This window comes from Neodiprion fabricii, chromosome 1, assembly GCF_021155785.1.
Source record: "Neodiprion fabricii isolate iyNeoFabr1 chromosome 1, iyNeoFabr1.1, whole genome shotgun sequence".
In the NCBI taxonomy this organism is placed as follows: domain Eukaryota; kingdom Metazoa; phylum Arthropoda; class Insecta; order Hymenoptera; family Diprionidae; genus Neodiprion; species Neodiprion fabricii.
Window position 1 is genome coordinate 26547300 of NC_060239.1, and position 26908 is coordinate 26574207.

The window sequence follows — 26908 nt, forward strand, 5'->3', positions numbered from 1 at the left end:
CGTTGTAGAAAACTCTGAAAAAGAAACCAGTTTCGGATGGTGGGTACAAGAGATTTTGGAGTAGGTAAGTTAAAGGACGGGAAATCATAATAATCATAACAATTACATGAATGTACATGTTTGAAATAATTTTTTAATCATAATTCAGTAAATACAAAAATGATGCGGAATTTCGAACATTCCGTTGCACAAGATTTCGGAAGCCAGTGCGAAGAAACGTGCAAAAAATGATTTTTTGATCCATCTTATACTCCAGCGTGATGTAGGTAGCTTATAGCTTTAAACGAGGCGTCGTATAGCTCGAAGTTGATCATTGCCCGATGAACGTTGTCTGCGATGCGATGGTATTGTCCAGGTGCAATGTCCATACGTAGTCTAGACCCACGAAGTATACGCCGTTACCCATTGATTTCCCCGAGTCAATTACTTAGTGTAGGGGCCTAGTAGACGACTACTTTATACGGGCGATGATAAACCTTCACCTCTCAATATAGTCTTGGTTTATGGTTTTTTTTTCCTGTGCAGACCAGATGGTACTATACAACGGCATCAAGATCGCTCTTTGAAACAGTCACGATCGATGTTCATCGTATCGCTGGATTGAATTCTTGTGTGTTTGTTCCAGGTTTTATATTTCTCATTGACAAGGATCTCAACGACTTCATTAAACTTCTGTGATTGAAGCCTCAATGAATTTCAAACGTAGGGTTGATGTGTCACTTTTGGTAATCTTAGAAGGATGTGACTATCGTTTTATGCAGTTGTCGCCACATTTATTAAGTCTTATCTGAGGTTAGGGCGAAACAAATAGTACAGAGGTGCTTTTGATGTACGCGAGTACTGATTTTAAAATAACCAAGTGTTACAAGTATAAAAATTATTCCTGTCCACAACTTGCTCAACAACGTATTTTAGTCATGAATTTTGTAATTGTAGAGACTTACAGTAAAATCAGGAATAATACATGAGAATCTTAGAAAAACCCCTGACTACAAATGGCGCCTCGGCCGTATTCGGAGAGAAGCCAAATTGCGCGAAGCTGCATTTTGAAGAACAAAAATAAGAATAATACAGGAATTAATCCGCGACGGTTTTCCCGGCTGGGTAAATACGAATTGCGAGTAGGCTAAGTTGGGAGGAAAGTTTAAAGTAGCTTCGGGGATACGCCTCCGTGTTCGGGGAGTTTAAAAAGCCAGGATCTTGTGTGCAGTCCACGACGTCGAGGAAGAGCGGCACCCCGTCTCGACGTCGACCGGGTGGCGAAACGGGGAGAAGCGAGCATGGAATAAGGGTGCGGAGCAAACGGCGGGCGAGCAGTGCTGCCACCTGCGCGGAGGGCGTGTCGCTAGCTCCGAAGGAGCCTCAGTCCAACGCAGACTTCAGCCCGTGGCACAAGCCGCCTGCCCCGAAGGGTGAAAATCCCCCGAAAGTTCGACGCAAGCTCTTTACGCAACGAAGGAGATCAGGAGGGAAACAAAAACAGAGGGAGAGAGAGAAGGAGGAAGAGGGAGAGGGTCGGGAAGGATGAATGAATGAGGAATCGTGATTCTGTGCCTTAAAATGTCTTCGCTCGAAGAAGTGATTCGGGGTGCATTCAACGAGGAGAGTGAGAGAGGCGCGTGGCGAGCCCCTCGAATCGACTTTCAGAACTCCGTCGGAAGACCCAAAACCGAGACGAGACGAATCTCGAGTAACCATGGCGTCCGGCAGATGTAAACAGAGATCGCAAAGCCCGAGATTCTCCAAATCGAGACTCTGTTGACAATGAGACGATGGACATTCGGATAGCGTTGAAGTCATGAGCGCCCCTCGTCAAAACACGTTTAATACTTATAGCAACCCATGCATATCAAGGTGGACCCGAGCTGATCCCCTCACAACTAATAATCTTCCCAGAAACTGCCAAAATTTTCGCCATGGAGGTTCACACGTTCGCATCGGAACTGCAGCGACGATCCTCTGCGTTTTTATCCTCACCGGCATCATCTCTTCCAGTCTTCTTTCAAGGTGAACGAACGATTCGCGGACGTTTTATTGTGTACGTGAGATTTTAAACGCAAACTCCCTGCACTTGAACTCTCGTCAATCTCGATTCTCCCCCTTTCCCCGTTCTTGTTTCTGTTCGTAGTTTCTTTTTCAACTGCGATAAACCTTCTCGACCCTCGTTCGTTATCTCTTATATACTCTCACTGTTGTTGTTATCGTCGTTGTTATTGTTGTTATTGTTGTTGTTGTAAAAGTATCAGCCGTCTAGAAACCAGTGTGTGAAACCTGTTAGCTGTGCATAGGAGTCTTCGTTATTACATTTTTTGATTTCACTTTGAAGAAATTCCCGGGACCGTCGCTTTGCTGATTTGCAATCCTTTGTTCCCGTCATTGCTTCGGTGTGTCACGTTGCAGCCTCTTAGGCCAAACCATATTTGATACAGTCTGTTTTTCGAATTATAATTGTAAGTTCGTATCGGCTGAGTAAAAGGGTCAAGTGTTCAGATGGCACCTAGAGCCAAAGTGAGTTTGTCCGGTTTTCTTTACCCGTATTTCAAATCTGTGAGTATTTTTTCAGACGAAAGCTTTTTCACTCCGCAAGTTTAAATCTACAGGGATCGTGTACATATGACAAAACCTTAAAACGTTATGCTTGTATAAATAAAAAAACGATAAACGGACGGTATAATAGTGATTGAGGGAAACATTTATAAAATCAACGAATTTTATCGATGTCTTTTAAATATCCTACTACGCTAAAAGAACGCTTTGGTATAAAACGAAAAAATCTGCTATACTAAAAATCCTATATAATCGAATACTAAATATATTAACTACCGATCAACACGATTCACTGATAAAAGTAATAGTAAAATGTAAATTTGTAAATACGTGTAAAAAACCGCAAACAAACTAAATAATATAAATACATTGTGAAACAAATTTATTGAAATGGTGTACAACGTTGTGTGTTTTTTAAATGAGTGCGACAGAAGAAGGATAAAATTTGTCACGATTCACTCAACCATCTTAACGTTGTTTACATCGGGGAACGAAATGTGCAAAGCATTAACATCAAGAACAACATATTGCTAATCAACCACACACATAAGGTAAGCAGCGGTTCATACAATCTATAATCAACCCCAATATTTACCCTTTTGTCTTCTCCTTCTCACATTTATCGTCACAATGAGTTCACGTCTGGTAAAGAGAAGGCTAACGCGCAAACAGACTCGGCTCTTACAGCCGCATCCCAGTGTCTGACGTAACTCAGTTTATTGTAACGACCAGCTTAACTGTTTGTATTTTACATTCGTAACTGTCACTCCGCGTACCTGCTGCATGCCACAAAGTTACCTTGGTGCTAACCAAGCCATCAACTTCAACATACCGGTAGAGTACAACGATATAGTAGTTGGGACAAGTTTTAAACTTTGTTTTGTCGACTTGATTTGAATCGCATGTTTATAATTGCTTTTCACTGGTAACCGCTTGGTTATTGGACATTGTTTCCCACGTTATAATCACCGGCAGTTATGCGTGTCAAGTGGACGCGCACAATTCAATGCTCTATATTTATATTAAACTGTATCACAATTCTCGTTAAGACAGTTCCCGACTGTGAAAAGAGAAACTTTCTTATATCTGTCACTAAATCGAACAAAGAACTCACGGCGATTGACCGGACTAACTCTCTCTCTCTCATTCTCCCGCCCTTCGTTCAACTTTCTTTATCGTCCCTCTTAATCACGACGCTACCAAATCGGATCACTATTGACTGTACCTATCATTCGGCGGTTCGAATACCGATATGCGATACTTAGGACACCTGGCTTTCTTACTTACTTACATACTTACTTACTGGAGAACTTTTTCTACCACAAGGCGATTCCCGAATCAGTATTATCTAATTGTCTCTAACATCGATCGAACGGGATAACGAAAATCGAACAACTGATTCGGCGCAATTTTATACATCCCGTTTGTTATTTTGAATACTGTATGAAGTGGAACTATGGCACCTAACGATAGCGTTGTTTGGTATAGCAGTAACTGATATTCGATTGCTCCGATGAAATATTGTGAGTTTGGAATTCGCCTCACAATCAGAGAAACTCTAGAAAATTGAGTATTTCCTCGTTGTTTGTGGATATCTTCTCATGCCTTGAATTACAATATAGCAAGTACCGATAAATATACCATCCAGAACACGACGAAAGAGAAGTGAAAGTGAGGTTTGGGCATTCGGAAAAACAGGGTATTCCAACAATGAAATGCAATTAGATTGATGGGGAATTCCCACTTGAACGGGAAACAAAGGGGCGTCCAATAACGCGCGATATAGGTACGTATGTGTGAGTGTGCGTGTGTGGATGGATGTGTTAGCGAGACCGCGTGCCGGAGCTGCTTCAAGTTATTGCCTGATATCTTTTAATCTCGTCGCGCAAGTTCGTTTTGCCAATAGTAAGCAAGCCCCGTTTTAACTCAAGTATAATCGAGGAATTCGGTTATTTGCGATCGCAAGCTAAATGGTATGCATACCGGTGCTTCCGCCCTTGCAGGGACCACTCCAGTCAATTTACCAGATCTGAATTTTAACCCTACGAATTATGTTTAGCATGATGCAAAGTCACGCTAGCTGATTGCGCCTCGAACGAGACTGGAATTCAGAACGACCCTCCAACTTCACGGAACTCTCGAGGTTAACTGTAAAACCCGTCCAAGGCGAGAATTCCTTTCTTTTCGTTTCAATCCAGTCTCACCAGCTCTATCTTGCAATAATTGGGCTACATTAATCGAATCAGATGCACGTAATACGTCTCACAAGTTCTTACTCGCGACGTAGCCCCTGCAGGTTGAATCCACGATTCCAAATTGCGTTACTTTGGTCGTGTGCGGTCTTCTCGAGTTCCCTGATCCATCATACCTACGCACTCTAGGGTATGCAGAGGGCATAAAATCTTAAACGGCTACGGAGGAATTCACTTTTCATCATTCGTTTCTTCAACGTACTCCGAGCTTTTTAAAATTTACGATGGAAAGCTGCAGATCGGGCGGGCAGCAGGCATCACCTATATCGTAACTCGACCATCCAGCCGGACTCGTAAACCAAAAAGCATGGAATTTATAGCCACGGTGCAGACGATTCCGTGTTCTAAATCACGGCTTTATTTTGGTAGTGAAAATCAAGAAATTCTACTTCGGATTCACGTGAACGTTCCGCGAATTTTTACAAACAAACTAAAGATCAAAGTAATGCCCAAATTCGATTTGCAGTCTTTTTGTGCTCAACGTGAATTTCTCTATGATATTCGTTTTCATCTCCTCAATTGTGAATGGAATTTTTTAAATCGACTTGACAGTGATCAAGTATCGGTGAAAAATCAACAAGAGTCCACGACGCGGTGCCTTTTGAGATCAAACTGTCCTCGCCTGCAACGTTGCGACTACGAACGACGTCGACGATATTGAATCACGTCAAACAGGAAACGCTATTTTCACAATGAATCTGCTAACCTGACCACACCGTAAACGAAATGCGTAATCCAGTTTTTTATGTGGAAAGAGTGTCTCGAGCAAATCAGAATACAAAAGACGGCAAGGAATTCCAATTCAAAGAGTCCGAAGAAACTCGATACCTAACTTTGTTTGGAACAAAGAAACTGAGAGAATACGGCGAGACTGCCGATTCTTTGAGGAACCAGGTTGTGTTTGCGCATTTAGTTTGTTCACCTCACACTGCGTAGCGCCCCGTCAACCCGGACTGACTTCTTACGTTTCAGGGAGTCAAAGTGTTAATCACTCGCGTCAATTGGCCTCACTGTCTATTGATTCTTCGAACCGTAGGTCCGACGGACCCAGAAGAGGGTGATCCTCTTCTTGAACGCGTCGAAGGCTGACGCAGTTGCAAGTTCTCTACAACCCTACCAATGCGTTGGATCAGAAGGACAATCGAAGAGATCCTCGTGCACCTCTTGATCCGGGGGGAAGCATGGATGTCTGAGGTCGCAGGGTACCTCCAGACCTAATCCTAGACGCGCCGAAAAAGGAACACGCGCCCACGCAGCCACGCAGCCACGCACGCACCCCGGAGGGTGGAGGAGGTGCAGACGGGCAGAGCAGACCGCACGATTCCAGCTACGTCGAGGGTCGATAGACCGACGGCATCGCGCCCGCGCGTCCCGCCGCAGCCTCGAGCGGGACGCAACCCCGTGGCGAACCAAACCTACCCTTAACTCATACACCCTTCGAAAGTCTTGCGCGCTTATCGCACGTCTCGAATTTCGTCGCCAGGTGTGAGTCTCGCCCAAGCTGCAGCCTCGAGTCCGCCGCTCACCTGGCTGCCCATGATAGGTTCGCCTCTCGGATTTCACCATTAAAACACGAGAGGCGATAGAGCAGCCTGAAGGGTAGGGATTTTTATTCGATCAGTAGGAGCATGGGAACCGATCCTAGCTCTCGGGGTGTAGGTACACGTAATCGACGCGAAGGTTGGCCTGCAGGTGACAACCTGTAATTCGACAACCACTGAATCGATTAGGTCAAATCTGATGATGTTATCCTCAGATTTGACGAGCCTCATCAAGCATACCTGACGTGCCCCTGGTCAGATTGTCGTCAGGCATCTCTCACTGAGGCGCGCCTGATCTGACCCTGACTAAACCTGAGACATTGCGAGTACCGCGAGCAGCCACCAGGCGTCATGGAAGTCCTTGGCGTTCGCAACATAAAAGTATCAGATGACTTGTAAAACAGTTGGACATCTACTTACAAAATGGTACGAAATAACGTTTCGCAATTTGATATTTTTATAGATATCTCTCGTATACTCATTTCTAGTAACCGTCGCTTTGCATCTATATAAGATTAAAATATTCGTAACCTTAATTCAAAAACCAATAAATCTGAACAATCGTAGCCCTAGTCTAATCGGGTAGTGCCTCAACCTGCCCTGATAAACGCCTGATGATGTCCTGATCCAGTTCTGAATAACGATTGACCAATTGTTCATTTATCTTTGAATCTCTTGAATTACTGTACTTTTATCACAAAAATCGGACATTGAGCAAGTTTTGAAGAGTACTTGTTAATACTTGATATAGAATTTATCGTTTAAAATCATTTTTCACGTAGATCAAAGTACCTTCGTAATATTTGTGACAATAACTTGATTCGGATTGCACGTAATGAATGTGGCCAAAACTGGTAACTTACATCAGATAACCAAAAAGGGTACATCTACCCCATTCGGATATCTGAATCCAACAGATCGGATAATCTTTCGTTCCAAAGTGACATCTGATCCAAAAATTTTTCGGATAACCGATGACGTGTTGTGTTTTGGGACACAAAGAGGCACCGAATCAATTTTTCATAAAACACGTGTACTTGAAAGTCAAATCATCTTCTCCTTTATCACAAACCATCACATCGGTAAGAATCGGCGATTGTTTCTTTCGATATTTTTTAGTCTCACATACTCGTCTTGAAGCTGCGGGATGCAGACATTCTCCGTCCGGGACGGACTGGCTTCGTCGAGCATGATCGTTTCTATAGACGGATCGATTCGAGCGTCCAACTTCCATGGCTAGCACGGAAGCTGGTGAAGGCGCCGTGGGCGTGTGTAGGCTGATCACCGTTAATTAACCATCGCTACATCGCCGTCGGTTCATCGTGGAGTACACGTTGCGATTCGCCGTCGGGTAGAGCACTGATATCTGCTTCTTGAAGAACAAACAATGCGTGGAACTCGAGACTGTCTTCAGCCAGACCAGATTTGATTGAATCGTGTTTGCTTATTGTACCTCCAGGCATTAGGGGCTGAAGGTCGAATGGATATTCTTGGCTCCATAGAATTGGCCTAATAATTACATCCCGGTTTTACCGCATGTGTTCACCGGTAATGCGAAAAATTTCACTTGTCTTGCTGTAGTTATCAGAGAATCTTAGTAAAGTAGGTATCGCTGCAATAATTTTTTGAATGTTGTGAAAATTTCAAGAAACCGTGGTAATATTAAACTTTTTGGTTTACTTCGTTACATTTCTCGAGTTAAATAAGTCCTTGACTCTTTCACTGATATAAAATTATCGCAATAGTTACAAGAATGTATAAAACGAGTGGCCATAATCAAAAGTTATATTAACACATGATAGATTTTCTGCTCACAGCTAAAAAATCCGATTTCATTATACACCCAGAACTTCATAGCAAAAAATGAAAATGGTTAAGGAGTGTATAACGGTAGACGGCTGAACTCGAAATTTCTAATGGTGAAAGGATTCGAGCTCGCCCGCTTCCCGTATGTTTATTATATCACAGTTTCTGTACCGGAGAGAAACGCGGCTACCAAGAAACATTAGGAGAGTGGAAGAAAATAAGTGTGTCGCTTTAACAATATAAAGTTTCAAGATGCTTCGTAGCGCGGATCCGGCATCCCGGCTTGGTATCTGTACCAGCAGTTGCAAAACAATTTGTTGCAGACTCGGCGCGTCGGGAGCATATTTTATTTCACCCTCTCTTCCTCCCTGTTCGAAGTTTGTTTTCAACCATAGACACGCTGGTCCAGGCAATAGGTCGCTCAGAAACGAAAGATATGCATTTTATAACAAATTCACTAACAAGAAATAAGTTAATTATAATTTGAAATCAATCAGATGAGGTGGCTGGATGAGATTCATCTATGGTATTTTTCTTCGACGATACCGCGGAGTTCCATCGAAAAACTATGTAATAACTACAAAAGTGTTGTTGGTAGAAAAAATTTTTTGTACAAAAGGTGTAGATAATTGAATAATCTATAAGTTTGATAAAAGCTGAGATTCAATAAAATCAAACGGTTAGGGAGGTAAAGCCGAAAAAACCACGAAAATTGGGAAGTTTGTGCATTTCGAACGAATTAACTCGGAAAATATTGATGCTTGAAAAGAAAGTTTCGAACAAAAAAGGTCACTATAGTTTTTTGTGTAAAATCAACCGTTTTCGAGATATCGAATAAAACGCGTTATTCGCGATTGTGGCGCCACTGACACTCGGGGAACCCCGCAAATCTGGAATTATGTTCAGGATACACTCTTTTAACGAATCAAACTATCCCGCAAATGATGTTATAAAATATAGATCGATTCACCTATTCCCTGGACTTCTGGGGATAAACAGAAATTTAAGTGTCTTGTCTCTCTCAGGTTCCTAATACACTGACGAGAACCTACGCGACGAGTGTGCGAAACTCCTTGTAATCTGGCAGCAATTAGCAGCTTCATCCGATTATCGAGCGAATTCCTAATTGCGTTCTCTACGCTTTTCAACCACTCGTGAAACTTTCCAATTATAAACAATAAGGGGAGTGACGAAAGAGTCATAAAAAAATGTTGTAATCGATGCAAAGCGTATGCGAAAACACGACATAAGCGTGTTTTGCTGAGTGGGACTCGAAGGAAATTGAAAAAATTGGGGGTTGTTTTGTCTTTGTTGTATATCATTTGTTCCATCGCGTGTTTGGCAATAGTCGTCTTTACATTACCACCGCATCTGGTGAGACGATGCAGCTTAATGCTAATCCGAAATACAGGCAGGGAATGGCGAAAGAGGGACCGAAATGAATTGGCCAACGAATGAAATACAGTACAAAGAAAATTTCGAAGTCTGTGTGCTCGTACTGCTCACGATGTATAAGTATAAATTTTATTCGTGGCAGGAGTTTCGACTAATTTGGTTCGTGGCTGTAAATTTTAAAGAGGCACTCGAGCTTCCATCGCAGGGTATAAACGGAACTCGAAGAATGCCCAATATTATATACCCCCCGTCGTATATCCACTGGTACGCAAATGTCCGCGGGAATTTTTATCGCGTTATAAATCTTTTCTTCATGAGGATTTGTCAAAAGGACGTATTAATCAAGAGCATGTATCCGGCACCGTTTCTCTCGCTGTACGCGCGTGATAAATGGGAATTTTTTCACCAGCAACGATCGTTTTCGATCGGTGCAAAATAACGAGTTCTGCCGATTGATGTAAAAAGAGACTTCCTGAAAAGCTTGGACACGTGACAGCTGCAGACGCCGCACTTCCGGGTTCAATCGAACTTTATGCTTAGCAGGAAACCAAAGTTGGAATCACGTTATAAGGCGATCCACTGCAAATGTCACGTTGCATTTGCGGCACGATGCGCGTTTTGGATCCTCGACAGCAGCCGGCTTATGCTTGACGACTAATGCTCTCCGACGACGCCACCCGCCGACGCTGGTCTACCACCACTACTCGACGGACACTTGTGGCTTGAAACGTCCCGCAACCCCGCGTCTGAGCGCAAAGGAATTTCCGCCGTGCGATAAAACGCGCCGGGAGAAACACAGAGCAGTGAAAAAAAAAGAAACGAAAGTAAACATTTGCGTTCGGCGTGTACGCGTACGAAAAGCAGTCGCAGACGTTATCCGTGCGCATTGAGTAAACCTTAAGCCAATAAATCACATAGTAAATATTATAAATCGGGTGCAAAACCGATATATATTTTGGTCGAGTGAATTTTCTCTGGTTAAAGTCTCGAGACTAATTGTTTTTCTAGTAATCAGTGTTGGTTGAGTAACCGTATAAGATGAGACGAATGATTAAAGGGTTGATAAAGAATAAAGATCGGTAACGGTATCAGCCGTGACAGGGTGTACAAGATGTTACAGTATGATACGCGTATACTTTTATTTTACATTGTATAAAGTATCAGCTTTTTCAAAGCTTGCCACGACTCCCGAAGTGTTCCGGGTGTTTCTGTAGTTTGTCAATTTTTTTATTTATTTTTTTTTTTATTCTTTCTTACTTTCTTTTCCATTTCACACCCAACTCTCGAGGGTGTTCCGAGACTTTGAAACTGGCGAGAAGAGAAACGAGAAAAGAATGCAAAGAAAAATTCTCACCCTTGTGGAGGAGGGGCGAGACATGTATTTTCATAACTTTCTACGAGGCAGAGTAAAGCCTCTTTATCTTTCAGGCAATATTGATGTACGCGTAATGGCCACATAACGTTCCTTCGCTAAAACGTTATAGTTCCAGTCTCTCTCGGAGAGCAACGCGAGTCTGTTATACATATATATATTGGAGCTTACAGGACGACTTTGAATGCGAAATATATGCGATTCGGAATAATTTTTCAATAACAGTTCGAGGGAGACGGAACTTCCAACCGCAGCGCACAGTCGTACTCTGTAGGAAATAAAAAGTGAAAAAATTTCCCCTCGAGCTTCCAACGTGTAAAAGGGAAATGCAATTTCCTGAGTCGTGCGCGCCCGTTTGTACTCGCTTCACCTTTAGGACTTAATTTTAATTTCTGCCTCGACTCTACTCAGTTTTAAACGGTAATACAAAAGCACATCTTTCAAAATTCCTGGTAATTGAACAAGTAGTCGATTTTCTGACGAACAGAAATAACTTCATCTCTGTTACAAAACTTACTTTCCGTGTGAACGTAACTTTATGAAATAAATATCTGCGGAAAGTAGGTTCTCCGTGATATGAGGTAGAAATTTTCATATTCAAAGCGACGGAGTTAGCTTGCCAGATTAAAGCCACTGTGTCACCTGAAACGTGTTTGCCGGGCACGATGAGCTCTAATTGTTCTATATCACTCACTTTGCATAGGAACTGTCGTAAATTGCTCTAACCTAATGACCGACAACCTAATTACATGTACTGGTAATTAATCCCCTTGGAAAATGTTTCGCGTCACGGCTATATACATCTGTTATACCGAGAGTAAGCTGTAGTGGTAGAATTTCGCTCTCTATTACGGATAAAAATGCTGTGAAGAAGTCCCCCGTTATACACACGGACTATTCCAACTCCTGCATGTATAATTTAATGAGTAGTTATTCGTATAAATTATGTCCAGCTGTTCTGCATTTGATGATCACTCGCACGCTTAACGTGATTCCAGCTGTCTTTTGCCACACGACTTCCGCGTGGCGAAAATTGCCTTTCCACACCGAGGCCCAATCATTCATAAATCCAATTCGTCAAGTTTCGTGATTGTACAGTTGTTTGTAAAATAATGATTCAATTAATAAGGTTAGAGTGAAATCGACCAGGCAGCAAATTTCAACACGATTCCACTCGTCCATTGCTCGCGAAGAACTTGAGTCATTGTTGATTTGTTGATGAAAGTGAGAAAATAAAAACGTTTTTTTTTCAATCGACAAGTATGCATAATACGGAAAAAAAATTTCCTACTCTGAAAGGAAATTGACAACATTGAAAAGTACTTTCTGTATTGGATAAAAGGGGCTTACTTGAGGGATCGCGAGAGGTACCATGTACCAGCCGGAGTGCTCGTTAGCCATTGAGAAAAGATGAAGAACCAGTCAGCGAGGTTTTGTCGATGGGGATTATCGAGTTGTGGATACAAGGCGAAGGATATCGATTTCGCATGCCCGACGGTGTGCAGCCTTAGTTCTTGCAGCTCCGAGCACTGCCTGACACCTCTTAGAAGCTATTCGCGTTACTCGTTACTCGGTGCTCGGGCGGGGTGCCGTACTTGTTTATATTTCCCCTAAGCACGAGGGGCGGCATCGCCGGGCGAACAATCGCCGATTACCTCCCGCACCCCATGACGCCCGGAATCTTCGTTCCCATTCGTTATCTGGACGGGCGTCGAGATGCCCGGAAGTCGGAAAATCTAGCCTCGATCTCCGAGGCTGGTAGCTCAGCCGCGCTTAATTGCAGCTCTATTAGATTCCCGTGAAGGCTACACGGAACTTGTTCCGGGTTAGTGATTCGAAACTCGGTTAGCCGCCATCGTTTCCCCTGGGAAACTAGACACGGGTTGATGCAGAGTGTCCGGACATTCGTTGAAACCCGCTTCCCTCATCGGGACAATTATACAGAAACGTTGAGGGCATGGATGAGAATGCACTGAGAGAAATTTTTAGTTCCGGTTATCGCTCAGCCCTTAACTATTTTTATTTTTTACCACAATCGAAAAATACAGTTCTAGGTACGAAATGATGATTAGTTTTGTAGCTGTTATCAGAAAGTCTAGTATCCGTTACTATTTTTTCTCATTACGATCACTGTTACTATATTTTCTTGCAACTGTTGCAAAAATTTAATGCTTGTGCAACAATAAATTGACGTTAAAGCCTTGTTTAACTAACAAAGTAGAGTAAACCTCAGAAACTGATTTTGCGTTGCAATCACCAAAAAACGATCGACAATAGCGTAATATAGTTAGGCGTACCTCGCTTTTCGTAATTCCAACAATATTCACACAATTTTTTCAACGATACCTGTTTTACTCAATTTTTCTAGTTACTGTAACAAATGAAAATTTTGTCAGTGTGGGAACAATCCGGAAGTGCAAATGTGTCACGTATGTGAACGGAAAATAGGAGAAAAAGGACGATCGAACACGAAAAAGACTGGAGCAAAGTGTCCATTCGGAAATACACTAAATGAATTCTCTTAACACACGTTCGTCGATATCCGTTCAAATATACCGTATTATATAATAATAATGTAAAGCGTTATCAGATTCTCGGCTGTTCGATTTTTCCTTTCAATTTTTCCGAACAATATCACGATAACTGAAAATTATCCGGGTGATTTTCGGATGGATTACTTCACTCCTTGCAAGCTCGTGCATGAAGTTTTAGAAACCGTGACCCTACGTCGCGCAGCTTGAATGCCGATGCACTCGGACGCCGAACCTTACAAACTGCGACCGAAAAGGATTTCAGGACGATTAGCATGGACTGCAGAGAAGTGGTCGTCAGAATCCGCTCCGAACCAGCCCCTGATGCCGCATAGAATTCGCAGCAAGCAGGCCACCGGATGGCACGGAATTTGCTCGGCTATAATCCGGCAGCCTACATTGACGAAAGGATTAGCCGAACGGTACGGAGAGGAGCGAACGGGTTGTAGCTAATTTCGTTGAAAAACCGTCCGGTCTTATTGGGGCGAAATTTGCATTTCATTGCCCAGCGAGGGGCGCTCATTCATCGAGTGATTAGTCGCGAGTGCCGGTTCGAAACGATCTGAAAATTCACGAAAAAAGGGTATTAGCTGTAATAAAAATTCACTCACGTTAGATCAGTCGATGGATTTGTCATGACCGTGCGACAATTATTCCGCTTGTTTCTAACACAATACTCACTTAAACTACAACTATTACAGTGCTATATTCCGTACAGTATGAGACTAATCATCCTAATCCTAATCCTCGGACTCGTACTGCGGCAGCAAATCCATTAACTGTACACTGCGTCATACGCGGATTATTAGTATGCATGTACAATTTCATCCGTTTTGGCTCTCCCACGGAAGTAAGCTAGTGGTCCAAGGCTCGCCGGAGAGGGTGAAGCGTTTCCCGAACTGTTTCAACCTCTGCCAGGCCGAACCGTAACACCGCGGCGGGCACCACGCCCTGTGTGACGTCACCTGTTTCACCCTGACCCAGCGAAGCAGTCGGTATAACCATCGGCTCTTTATACACTGCCGGCTAACCGAGACCTGCAGCTGGGGAAATTTGTGTACAGGCAACGTATTTCACTGGGCATGGATTGTAGGAGGTCACGAAGGAGCCGAGGATTAATTAGCATCCAACGGGACGCGTATCGATGCATGGATATTATCGTAACCTCGACTATACAGGCGTGCAGTGCGGGAGAATGTGTAGAAATAATTTCTTTGACCACCCTTGAAACGCCGATAATCATCCCAAGCAGGGCATTGTGATGTAATAATTAAATTGCGTCAGTCACATAACTATTCGGTAATACGCATTCACGAGTTGAACAATTATATGGGGGAGCCACGTCTCACGACTAATAGCTCGTTATGTAGAAGTTTTTAGCTCAACCCTTATCATAGGGTCACGTTTCATCCGCAAAATTGCAGGTCTGCTAATCGGAGGAAATTTACTTAACATATTAGTTTTGATGTTATCTAATATTAGCACGGAATTCCAAAAGCTGTGTGTACTTACTGAAATCTTGAAGAATGCAGTATGTTGTGATTTAAACCGTTAACTGCGGAAGCTCGAAAGTTATTGCCGCATTTTTTATTGTAGGCACAAATTTGAGACTTACATATTGTTCACAATTAATTTCTATCAATTGTCATTACTTTCGTTAAATTTCTTTATGTGGAGAAAATTAATACGATGTCTGATTTTGTATACACCGAGCGTTATATCGGGTAATATCTCGCGGTGCACGGAGCAGCAGTTAATAATAAGAGATCTTCTCGAATTCCTTGGGAGAGCGTCCGTTACTAGACGCGTGGAAAGATTTCATATCTCGATGGGACACACACGCCGTTAAGAAATGGGTGGGCTCTGGGCCTCGGTTGAGAAATTTGTAATTTCAGTTCATTGTAAACGATCCATAGAAGCGACCAGAATCTGATAGGTACGTGTTCAATTTTATGGGAAAATTGGTTACCTTCGGATAATCGTTCCGAGTTAATTTAGTGTCATGCTCCGATATAACTGGTGGCCATTGATTAGCGAGCGATGATTCCATCGATCATGTTACTCGGTAATTTAGGGTACCTACTTATGTATGAAATCCATATAACTTCTGTCGTTATTTCATGCCTCGCTGTACACTGACGCTGTTCTTCGATCTACACGATTCATGGTTTTTCCCAAATGTAATCCTTATCCGGAGGTTACACACGAATGTAGTCGGCCGAAATCTATCTTGAGTAAATATTTTTAGCTCCAAGTTTCACGTTTCAAACCTTCGCTCAAAATTACACGAAGCCATTAGACTTTCAGCCTGGCAACTACGCGTCACTCGACTCAACATATCGATTCGAATGATTTCTACATCAAAGACCATTTGAACCATCGTACTGAGCATTAACACCAAGCAGAGTTAAAAGTGTAAGGAACAAGTAGTGAAACCACAACTACAACAATATTATAAAGCGTGTGGAAAAAGGGGTGAAAACTGCTCGTTCAAGTAGCGGCAATAATTAGTATAATTACGCCATCAGTTAACGTATTAAAGTTTTTTATTTCGACAAAGTTCAACTGGCGGTGGCTGATAACTTTGCCGTATTCGGGACGGCGTGTAATATGCCCATTCGGGGCAGAGGTTGGTTTCCACCAGCCAGGAACTGATAGCCATACGGTTCACAAATCATACGCAACCGCCAAGTGTCCGTGTTAGAACGGAAGGTTTCCGCCGTCGCAGCTTCCGAGTGTCACACGCAAGTGAAATTAATTTCCGATGTAACACATGCATATATGGTGCATGCCGGCGATAATTCGTTACGACACAGTCCTTTATCGTATCAAGCGAACGTTTACCAACTTTCATCCACCGAGTTAGCCTGGCCGAGATATATTTTTCTTTCAACTCTCATACGGCAAACTTTTGCTGGATATAGGTGTCATACATGGAAACTTTTATTTGTGGATATTTCCCCGTGAAGTCTTACCCGAGTTTAAAGCGGATCCATGGCGGCTTACTCTACTGCTCTAGATTCTCGCAGTTGAGCTAGACCTAGTTTTGTTTCGTGTCAGGATTGGGAGGTATAGCTTCAATCACGGGAATCCTATCGTAACGGGAAATGATGGAAGGCGGATGGTAGCTGGAATAAATTTTATTTATGGATCCTGAGATGCAATTATTTGCAGCTCGCCATTTCTATGATTGAAACACCGCTGCACCCCCGAGTAATTGGATTTTATCATGAAATCTATGACCTTTGCGGTAACGCCAGAGTTATTTCGGTCCTGTAACCGGATAACCGGCGCATCATGATTGTCCGAATTAAGGGAAGTGGGATTAAACTTTGAAGCTTGTAATCCAACGTTGGAGAAAAAATTCAATTGTGATTAAGTGAAGAAAGTTACAGGTCTGATTGGATTATCCAATATTAAGCATCGCGGCACTCGGGATCTCGGCCCGATACGCGGGAAGCGAGGGCAAAGAGATCAAACAGATCTTCGATCAGCTGCGGGGATATCGAATTCGGGTCAGTCAGCTTCAAGTTTTAAAAACTTTAATTGACTAACATTATTCAGGCAGAAAAAAAGAAAAATCGTATTCTAAAAATATGCCAAAATACCGTGAGAGTTCAGATACCATCTTTGCAGACATCACGCGCCGAGTAAAGCACGCGGCGGGCGTTTCGATTAAGCTCGTGGAAAGAATCCTCCCAGTATTTTATGAAATTGCCGGTGATTTGATCCGCGCAACACTTCCTAATGGAACCGAGAAGAATTTCGGTAATCAGGACGATCATCAAGCTCATCGTCGGGTTCTCGCGTTTCACAGACGGAGACGGAGTGTGCAGTTCGGACCGCTGGGAGTGTGTCCAGACGGCACTTACAATCCTACAATTAGAACTCGATGTAACTACAATTGAAAAATGCCAGATTTCAAGCGAGAAAAAGAGATATCAGAGCAAGAAAAACGGTAATTGCAAACCTACAGACGTACCCACATGTTCGGCGCAAATACCGTCTGCACGCAACATAATTAATGTTCTCGTTATTATATGTTTCATCGTACGCTGTGTGCCCGATGCTCGGACAAAGAAGTTTTTTTTCTTTTACTTCAGTCTGAAAATAGTAGCACAACCAGCATGGTTTTACTCTTACGTTTCATTTTCTTCCCCATTACTTCTACTTCTACTTCGTCGTATGCACCCCAGTTTTGCGCGCATCTGAAGGCCACCACCTTCGTGCACACATAGCAGCTTCTACAGCGCTTCCTCGATATCTAGTTGCTGATTAGGTGATATGATTTGCGTCACGTTTGCACGAGGTGTTTATTCATGTTTATATTTAACCAGATGATGAATGGGGTCCGATATTCAGCACGCGACATTAAACACCTCGAATCTACGCGTTAATTTGTTGTGAAATAATTAATACGAGAAACGTTCCAACAAGCAATCCGTTCACTTATCAGTCTTCTCAGACAATTTTCAACTGTCCGACTAAATATCTGATCATAAGCTACAAATTTACGGCAAATTTTCATCATATCTATTCACTTACTACTATAAATATCTTGTTTTTAATCACGGAGTTTCGTAAACGCTCTTCGCTTGAGCAGGATAAGATTTTCTCCATCTGCCGGAAAAATATGCTTCCTCGTCTCTTTCGTCTGGGTCGTACAGGACACCCGCTGTTTTGGGCGTCTGCGATGCACGAACGCCCCGCCACAATCCCGGGTTGAGGAGATACCGAAAGCATAACTTAATCTTTTGGCAAAGTAAAACTGGATTCGGCGCTTTTCCTGTGACGTAACTATAATTTACGTGCGTCGGGTTGGCAAGCCCGTTGACAGTCCAGCGCTGGTCGGTAGCCAAATGTCTCCCCTTTCCCCCCTTCTGCACGTTGTGGAAAAGTGCAAAGGCCCGTTCCGCCTTTTCTTCGCCATCCGTCGCTGCAGTGTGTTTTGCTCTAAATTTCTGATTAATTGCCGGCAAATTAAGTTACGTTAAGCTGAACTTGTCGCACGAAATTCAGATTCCGAAGGGTATAAATTTGGGGCGGAGCAGAGGTGCGAGATATTCGATAATACTTGAAACGCTGTCAGAAACGCTGAGCGAAGAAATTCTCGGAATTAATTAATCTTCATTTCCAGATGAAAGCTTCAGCTGGACAGTTTGCTTCGAGCAAACATATCGTAGTTCCCATTGCAAACTGGTGCAGTGTTTGGATAAAAAATAATGGATGAACTGCAGGGTTTTGCCATCTCTCTCTGTCTCTCTAGCTTCCCCCTAGTCAATTGGATTTCGATGTATAAAGTATAGGAATTCCGCGAAAGTATCGGAGAATATGAATCTGTGATGAATCGACTATGCATAGCCGATGATAATTCGTTCGTTCCGTAATTTTAATTCACCCTTTAGGGATCGATAACTTAATATACCTACCATCAGACAACGTGTGACGCGGTGTGAATTTCGTAGTAATTACCATAGACGGGGAGAATCGCCATTGTGGCCGCTGGCGTGATGAACCGTGTTTCCGGAGGTTCATCGCTCCATTAACATTTCGCTGACATTTACAAACTCCTGCCAATCTTTGGTCTACAACCCTTGCCAGCGCTCGAACGATCAGAGAAAAAGGTTTACCGAGTAACAAAGCCTGTAGAAACGAAGAGCGAAACTAATTATCGGAGAGACGCAAACATCCATCCAAAGAGAGGCGGATGGTTCCTCATCGCAGCTTTAATCTATGAAATGCCAATAACCGCACTTATTTTTTTATCGTTTGAAAACGAGGTAACTTTCGGTCGTGATTTGCTATAGTATTATAAACCGGAACCCAGCTACGCATTATATGTAGCAATGATCAATCAACACCTCCCCGTAATGTAGCGATCGTTTAATCGAAGCATAAGAGCTTCTCGATGCAAATAACCGCCACAGATTAGAGATCTTAATTTGTGTTTCACGTGTTGACCGAGTATCCCGCGTTACGTTGGCGTGATAAGATACATTCTGGAAAATTAATTCCACAGTAGTTAGCGGCCGATGTTGAGTCCCTGATCGCCGCGTTTCTGACTATACATGTATGCTCAAATAGTTCGCGTCTCTTGGCACGGTATTTCGCGTGTCACCGTAAAAAATATCTGATCTTTTTCGGGCCGGTGAAAAGCTTCGCACCGATGTCCCGAACTAGGGAGAAAAAGCCTATTTAATTACGAAATCGATTAAGCTTTCGAGGCTTTCGAGGAGAACATCTCGTTGGAGGTATCTTTAAGGTTCGTTCAAGTCGGGTCAGGTATAGAACTGCAGATCGACGATACGCAGAGGGCGACGGAGGTCGTCGGTAAATAGGATCGCGTTGAGAGCTTGCAACAAATCTTCAACCGCCGGAAGCCAGTTCCTCGAACAACCTGGTTCGGGAATCAGACACGTCATCGGAATCGCCCGCCGAGCGCAACTGCCGATCTTATCTCACGGCGAGCTGATAATCCTGGTAACGCGGTGGTAGTTACCCGGTTTCCGAATCACGGGACTCTGGCAATGCCGGACGAAAAATGGGTTTTCAAACCGGTGCTTGCAGGGAGCGGATACCATCGAGAGAAAAATCTCCGCACCGTCACTGTACGACTAACTTCCTGATTCGCTGCCAAGTTTCGCGCGAATTATGTCGCTCTGCGTGGAGGTGCAGGGGGTCGTGGAAACGGAGGTTTCGGGTGTTTGTCGCGACAGCGTCACTCTTCACGAATTAATTTTTGCAACGCTCGACGATAATTGTTAGAGCTCGGTGCGAGGTCGGGTGGCAAGTCATCCTAATTATAACCCGAAATAAGTATCACGCGCATGAATATACATACGCGATGTCCTTGGAATTAGGATTTGTACCGCGAATTAATTATCATACGCAAACGTACGTTCGGTTGGTACCAAAAACAGCTCGAGAGCCACTGTCTCCTGCAGAAACGCCAATGAACGAAAGTAACGCGATGGAGGTTTGAAGCGAACCCGAGGGAAACACAGAGTCTCTTCAACCATCCGAATCGAGACGTACATCCCATTTTATGCGACTGTAACACGTCTCGGCTCCATCGATGGTAGCGCAGCATTTCATTACACGTACACACGGTGCACCAGCTATCAAACCGACCTAGCTTCACTGGTCCTGTACTCCTACACATTCGCATGTCCGGTCGACACAAATTTACGATCAAGTCAGAAGCTCATGCCCTCGCATATCTCACCCTGCAGCTCCTCAGACCGCTTTCATCCCAGTAGCTGGTATATACTCGAGAGCAAACTGTGGTACCCGATCAAAAAAAACAAAAACATTTGAATATCATCCAAGCGCCGTTTCAGCCGCTGGGTCACCGGCTTTCATGCACCGGAAGCCACGCGAGTAAAACGAGCTCGTGAACTGTGTACTGCCGCTGCTGCTACGTGAGCACAAACGGTGGATGTATCGTGTGTGCTCAGGTTACACAGACCCTCGTATTCCGCGCTATATCCACCGCCGCATACCGAGTCTCGTTCCTTTGCCCTCCCTCGCTGTCGAATCCACCCCCAACTAAACGCACGCTCGAACAGCCCGGCACACTTTTCTCCACCATGCCCGACATAGTCCGGACTGTTTGTGCTAAGGTGAGGCGAAGTAATGGTCCGACAACAGCCGCTCTCTGAGAAGACCATCTTTGACCGTTCGGCTATTCACCATGTTCATGGTAGCCGCAGACCCGAGGCGTTGCGCGAGCTTCTTGGACCTCTCTGTGTGGCGTTTTTAATATGAGAGTATTAATACAATGCCGGGATTTCTTTGATTTTCAAGGCGAAGGAGGTGATGGCCCGTACCACGCGCCCACGACGAAAAATGGCGAACACGACCGACGCTAACACGTCAATGACGCCGTTCTCCGCCTCCTCATCGACGACCTCCTCCTCGACGGAGAGCTACACTTTCAACTACACTGGTCTCGGTGACCTCGGTGGCTACTCCATGGTAGATCTCAACTACACGGAGCTCTGGGTCGACGCTTGGAACACCACGGCGTCCAGCAACCTCACGGAGAGGCTGAACGAGACCGTCATCTCAACCGGGGGATACTGCGACGAGTGGGAAGCCGCCCAGCACAAATTGTTCCAGGTAAATGTAATATCTTCTCGAATTCCACCGTTGCCTCGGTTCTTCTCCTCAACACGCTCAATAACTCCGCTCCTGCATTCGGCACTAGTCAAACGACCATAGATAGAAATGTCTAACGCAAAAGTCCCGCAATGGGGGATCTGTAATTGCTATGGATGTAACCCTAACGGTGCGGATGTTTAAATTAATTCAGTACACAGACTGTACGGAAGATTTTCACGATCAATCAGATTGAATAATGTAAATTTGATCGTTGTCAAATCGGTCAAATGTAACTGGCCCACGCGGCCATGTGCGCTTTACGTCTGGCAAATCATAGAACGATACGTTGAAGTAGGAAATCCTGGCCTCGTCTAAGTACTTGTGTTTTTTTTTCCCCCTTCTTATTCGCAGGCGGCCAACATCTTCTTCGCGGCAGCCTTCCTTGTTCCGAGGTCGTTCAAGGCCTCGGTGTTGGCCTTACGCACCTTCCTCACCGCCGGCTTTATGCTCGCCGCTCTTTGGGCTGGAATCACAATCTGCGCCCTTGACGCAATGCTCTGGTGTCTCGCTCTCGGACTCCTCAACGGGATCCACTCCCTAATTCTTGCTTGTCGTTTTCTGCCACCCGCGCTCAGCCCGGAACTTGCCGAATTGTATCTAAAGCTGTTCAAACCGTACAGGGTCAGTAAAAAGCATTTCCAGGAGCTGGCCAAAGAGGCGAGGATATTGAAACTTGATCCAGGACAAACCTACGCGACCGAAGGTGTCACGCCGGCCGACGAACGCTTGTCGATACTGTTGCGTGGAAAGTGAGTAAAGGCTTACGCTTCTCAAACGAATACATTTCCGGTGTACGATCGCTATCCCAGACACCCGTCAGTTTTTAATGAAATTCTCGTACGATCCCTTTTTCCCCCCTTTTGAAGTCAACGTGACGATTTTGCAGCGTCGTGCATTGATGTTTCTGAAAAACGTCTGAAATCCCGTTTCAGATTAACTGTGACCTGCGACAGTACCCATCTCCACTACGTCAGAGCTTACCAATTCGTTGATTCTCCGGAATGGGAGGCGGCGCACCAGAACTTTGACGACTTGTTCCAGGTTACAGTACGGGCGGAAGAGTCCAGTACGTATATATGCTGGACTCGGATAAAGCTTGTGCGAGTTCTCAGACACAGGCCACTGCTCAAGGTTGTGCTGAACAACCTGATAGGCAAGGACATCACCTCGAAGTTGTACGCTCTTAACGAGCAGTTGGCTGGCGTAGCGGCTGCCAGCGAACACGCCTCGAACAACCCTTACAGAGGAGTTGCCAGGAGTCTTAGCGTTGACGCTGTGAACACCGAGACCGCCGGTCGGGTTCGTTCTTCCACGTGGAAAACCCAGCGAAGGCACAGCAATCCGCGGAGCGATAGTGAGTACCTACTTTCTTATCTCCAAAATGTCTCTAGTTGATCTTACTGTCGACCATCCCACCAGATGTGACTTTAAATTTGGCGCACGGTTGCGAACCTTGTATCTAAACTTGTTTCGGCACAAACGATTGATTGTGTCCTACTGTGAACAGTCGATGGGGGTGCTTGTCTTCCCGCAGGAAGTTCCCCGGCCCGTCACTCTCATCAATACTGGGCACCGGTGGTAGCGAATCATTTCCCACCGACCTCGCCGTTCATCCAGGCGCCGAACGTTGCCTACTCTCTGCTGCCTCAAGGAACCCAGTTTTCACCACCGCCCCGAATTCCTACGGTGTCTCATCCACCGTTGACGAAGCAGCGCAGCGGAGGAACCAGCGGCGACTATAGCTTACTTCCCCAAACGCCGAAGTTGGAGAGGAAACGGTCGAAAAAAGGAGCTCGAGAGGTAAACTTGAGACTTACATGTACGCACATATACATATGTCAAGTTACAGAAGTTTATATGTATATATATATACATACATATATGGATATGGAGTGGAAAACTTTTTCACATTGGCCGAGTTCTATATCCCATCAACTATCACCTCCTCCACCCCGCGCCAGTAATCTGCGCACTTTCGCCTCATGACGGATCATCCCTCGTTCAAACTTGAAGCAAGAAACTTATTTTCGGCGAAACTACTTGAACGATATTCCGCCGACAGCATTATTCATGTCGAATAATTTCTCAACCCTCTTCGAATATGTATCGAAGCTTGGTGATACTTACGCCGCAGCGTTGATGATCCTGGAAAATATTGCCGACCAGATGTAAAAGCACAACTCCTCGGCTCTTCGGAGTGCGCGAAACGGTGTCTACTTCCCCGGCTGGCCCGGCTAGGCCTCCCCAAGTGGTCTTAGGTCGAGTGGTGTTGTTACTTCCCTCCTCTTCGTGAGTGGGCTATAAAGCCTTTTCCCGCCAGGTAGCAGAAAAAAAAGGAATGGAAAGTAGAAGAAATAAAGAGAAAAGTGTAATTAAAAATATTCCCTGGAATGTTAATTTGCGGATAATTTTTGCTCCGCCTGACGACTTTCCTTTTTATAATTTGAACAATAATTTGAAAAAATAGGCTACCTCGTTCAAAGAGGCACATAAAATTAGTTTCAACAGTTATTTTCGTATTTCGGCCACGGGAAATCCGACTTAGGTTGTGGACTCTATCAATTTTAAATAAGACAATCGCAGACGCGATTATGCAAAGTTCGAAATGGGGGGAAAATTGAAAAGCAATACGTTTCTATGCGGGTGAATACATGGTCGTTTCTCTACGAAGCGAGTTTGTCGGAAAGTCGATGCGAATAAAGAACATCCCCCTGTGCTCCGCAGCTCATTAGCGTATTTTCAGCCTTGGCTGATTAAGCCGCGTCTCCGATTCCAGCAGTAGCCGGATAAATTCACTGTAACCTGGTTCAAAGTGTAATATGTACGGTGAGTTGATTTGTCGCTCTTTATTCTTCCCCTTTTGATTTCAGGTCACCTTCGAAACGCCCGTATGACGGTCGCTGGACGACGGGGAAGGTCCTGCGAGTGTTCCGCTCCTCCCGATGTCGCCACAGCGAAACGCGTAACCCCGTCGACGCAGCGCGCGATGATGAACTCGTCAAACAGTGTCCGGGAACCTCGGGCAAACCTTAATTAGTTGATTAATTATCCGACCGAAGAACCGCGCAGCCAGGAAGAGGGAAAGATTATGCCTACGGCTGTCGTGCAGCGTGCGGAGAGGCCTAAAATGATGAAGACCCGCGATTATCATCGTCGTGAAACATAATCAAAAAAAAAGTTATACATATAGACATACTCGTATTACATACAAAATGAAAAATAAAAAAATAAAGTAATAATTTTCGTTAGTGCGCGGTGTTAAAACGACGTTCTAAAATTGCAGTTCGAGGTAAGGAAACAATTTAATCGATTGTTGTTGATTAATCAGCGAGCGATCCGTTGTGGATATACGATATTATTTATGCTCGGATTTAATCCGGGTTTTAAAAATTCTATAGCTGTGAAAGAACCGAAGCCTAACACAAGTGTCGATGTTCAATCGCTGAGAACATCGTAATTATTACTGATATACGATATCGCGGCTTAAATATACTTATGTGCAGACTTCGTTGCAATATTTCGTAAGATAAGGAACCTGTCTACCAAAGTTCAGATGAAAAGGATACAGTGTATTACGAACGAGTAAAATTGTTCCGTTAAGTGATAAATAAAACAAAAAAATAGAAACAATGAAACAATCACACATGCCGTTGTTATGTCAAAACATTGACATTATGTTTTAATCGACGCGAAAACTCGAACGTGAGTATAAAAATTTGGCAACTATTGCAAGCGCAGATAAGATTTTATTTATTTACTCGAATTTAAACCGACGTACCGTGTAAAAAAATTATTCGTCATTTGGCGAACCAGTTATATTGAAATGAGATCAAGTTGAATGAAATTGTTTTCAATTAAATACGCAGAATAAAATCAAACTATCGAAAGAAAAATTATTGAACAAAGCTCTGTACATACATATAAATATGTCAAGTATTATACGTTTACATTCGAATATGATCAATATTGTAATATATTAAGTATTTCTACAGTGCTAAAAAAAAAAAAAAAAAGAAAAAAAAACAGGAAATAAAACGGAAGAATAACGATAACGATAAGTAATACGACCGCTCGCGTGCCAATCGGTGTAAGTCAGTCACGTCTATCTAAAAATTAACAAAACAAGTAATAATAATAATGAAAACGGGTGGATTTAAATTTGCAGACAAGATACTTGAGAAAAGAAATTTAAGGATTGAATTCTTAGCGTCTTGTTCAAAGTGAGCAACCAGACCTACACCGACTCGCCAACAAAGGTTACGTACAAAGCCAGAGAAAAGTAAAAAAAATAATAATAATAACAATAACAAAAATAATAATATCATCATATAAAATCGGTCGAACGAACGCTGCGGAATGTGCTTATAAATATAATAATAATTGTGATATGTTATTTAATGAATAATAATTTGAAAGAAGTAAAATAAAATTAACCTAAACCAAAGGGTAATCCCCCACTCCCCGCGCGAAAATAAAGAGTCGAAAAATTGTAACGCAATACGTGCTTCGTTAAAAAAAAAAAAAAAACCTGCAATAAAGTGCTTCGATGAAAAGTAGTTGATTACTAAAGTAAAAACGTCTAAGTAAAAAAACGAAACGTAAAAAGTAAAAAAAAAAATAAATAAAAATTAGAGTTTAATAAAGACAAACAATAAAATGAAATTAAAAAAATTGAAGTACTTATAGTATAACATGCAGGTATGTACGTACCGTGGAAAAGAGAAGGAATAAAAAAGCAACCGAAAAAAGAGAACCAAGCAGCGGAGAAATGTGGAGGAGAGAGCGGAGAGAGCGACAGGCGACGGAAATGGAAGTTGAAGAGGAAGAAGAACGAGTGCAAGTAAAGTTGGATAGTATCATCTCCCTCGAAATACGAGTACATAATAGGTATATACATATACACGTAGAGCATCATGTGTGTTTGTATGTTTCTATGTTTATATAACCCCGTGTGTTGTGCGAGTGAGTTATATAATATATTACTTGAATACTAGCCGGGAATAAAGCGAAAAGGACAAGATAGGAAGGAAGAAGAAAAAGGTAAAGAAAAGACAAAAAATAACTTGACAAGAATAACGAGGCGCACAAACTGCCCAACGGAAGTAACATCGTAACTACCTGCAGCTATTATGACTAAGCTAGCGACGTCGGAAAACACGAGACGTAACGCCGTTGACGGCGTCAACGTTAAATGCATTATAGATTGTTACTTCGAGAGCGTGGATGAAAAATTCTCAGGATCATAAATAGGAAAATACGCCCTTTCTCCTCCAGACTGGAATTCCGGCTTCAAATTCAGTT

General features: G+C 43.5%; 1 protein-coding gene across 3 annotated transcripts; it reads left to right on the forward strand.

The window, feature by feature from the left end:
• The first annotated feature begins 1294 nt into the window (after window positions 1–1294).
• Window positions 1295–26161, forward strand: LOC124179329 (blood vessel epicardial substance-like). 3 transcript variants are annotated; one of them, XM_046563560.1, is made up of 7 exons: window positions 1295–2038; window positions 2564–3098; window positions 21251–21565; window positions 21959–22356; window positions 22540–22961; window positions 23115–23407; window positions 24478–26161. In XM_046563560.1, exons 3-7 carry the CDS (start codon window positions 21263–21265, stop codon window positions 24499–24501), a joined length of 1440 nt encoding a protein of 479 aa, XP_046419516.1. In that variant the 5' UTR covers window positions 1295–2038; window positions 2564–3098; window positions 21251–21262; the 3' UTR covers window positions 24502–26161. The 3 variants fall into 3 exon arrangements, with proteins under 3 accessions (XP_046419516.1, XP_046419505.1, XP_046419526.1); XM_046563549.1 differs by having other exon boundaries at window positions 1295–2007; XM_046563570.1 differs by having other exon boundaries at window positions 1295–3098; window positions 23142–23407.
• The last annotated feature ends 747 nt before the right edge of the window (window positions 26162–26908 follow it).

Coding starts and splice junctions, on each gene's coding strand:
- LOC124179329 (XM_046563560.1), top strand. CDS start 21,263: ATGGCCCGTACCACGCGCCCACGACGAAAAATGGCGAACACGACCGAC. Junction 22,357..22,539: donor TCGATACTGTTGCGTGGAAA/GTGAGTAAAGGC, acceptor ATCCCGTTTCAG/ATTAACTGTGACCTGCGACA. Junction 22,962..23,114: donor CAGCAATCCGCGGAGCGATA/GTGAGTACCTAC, acceptor TACTGTGAACAG/TCGATGGGGGTGCTTGTCTT.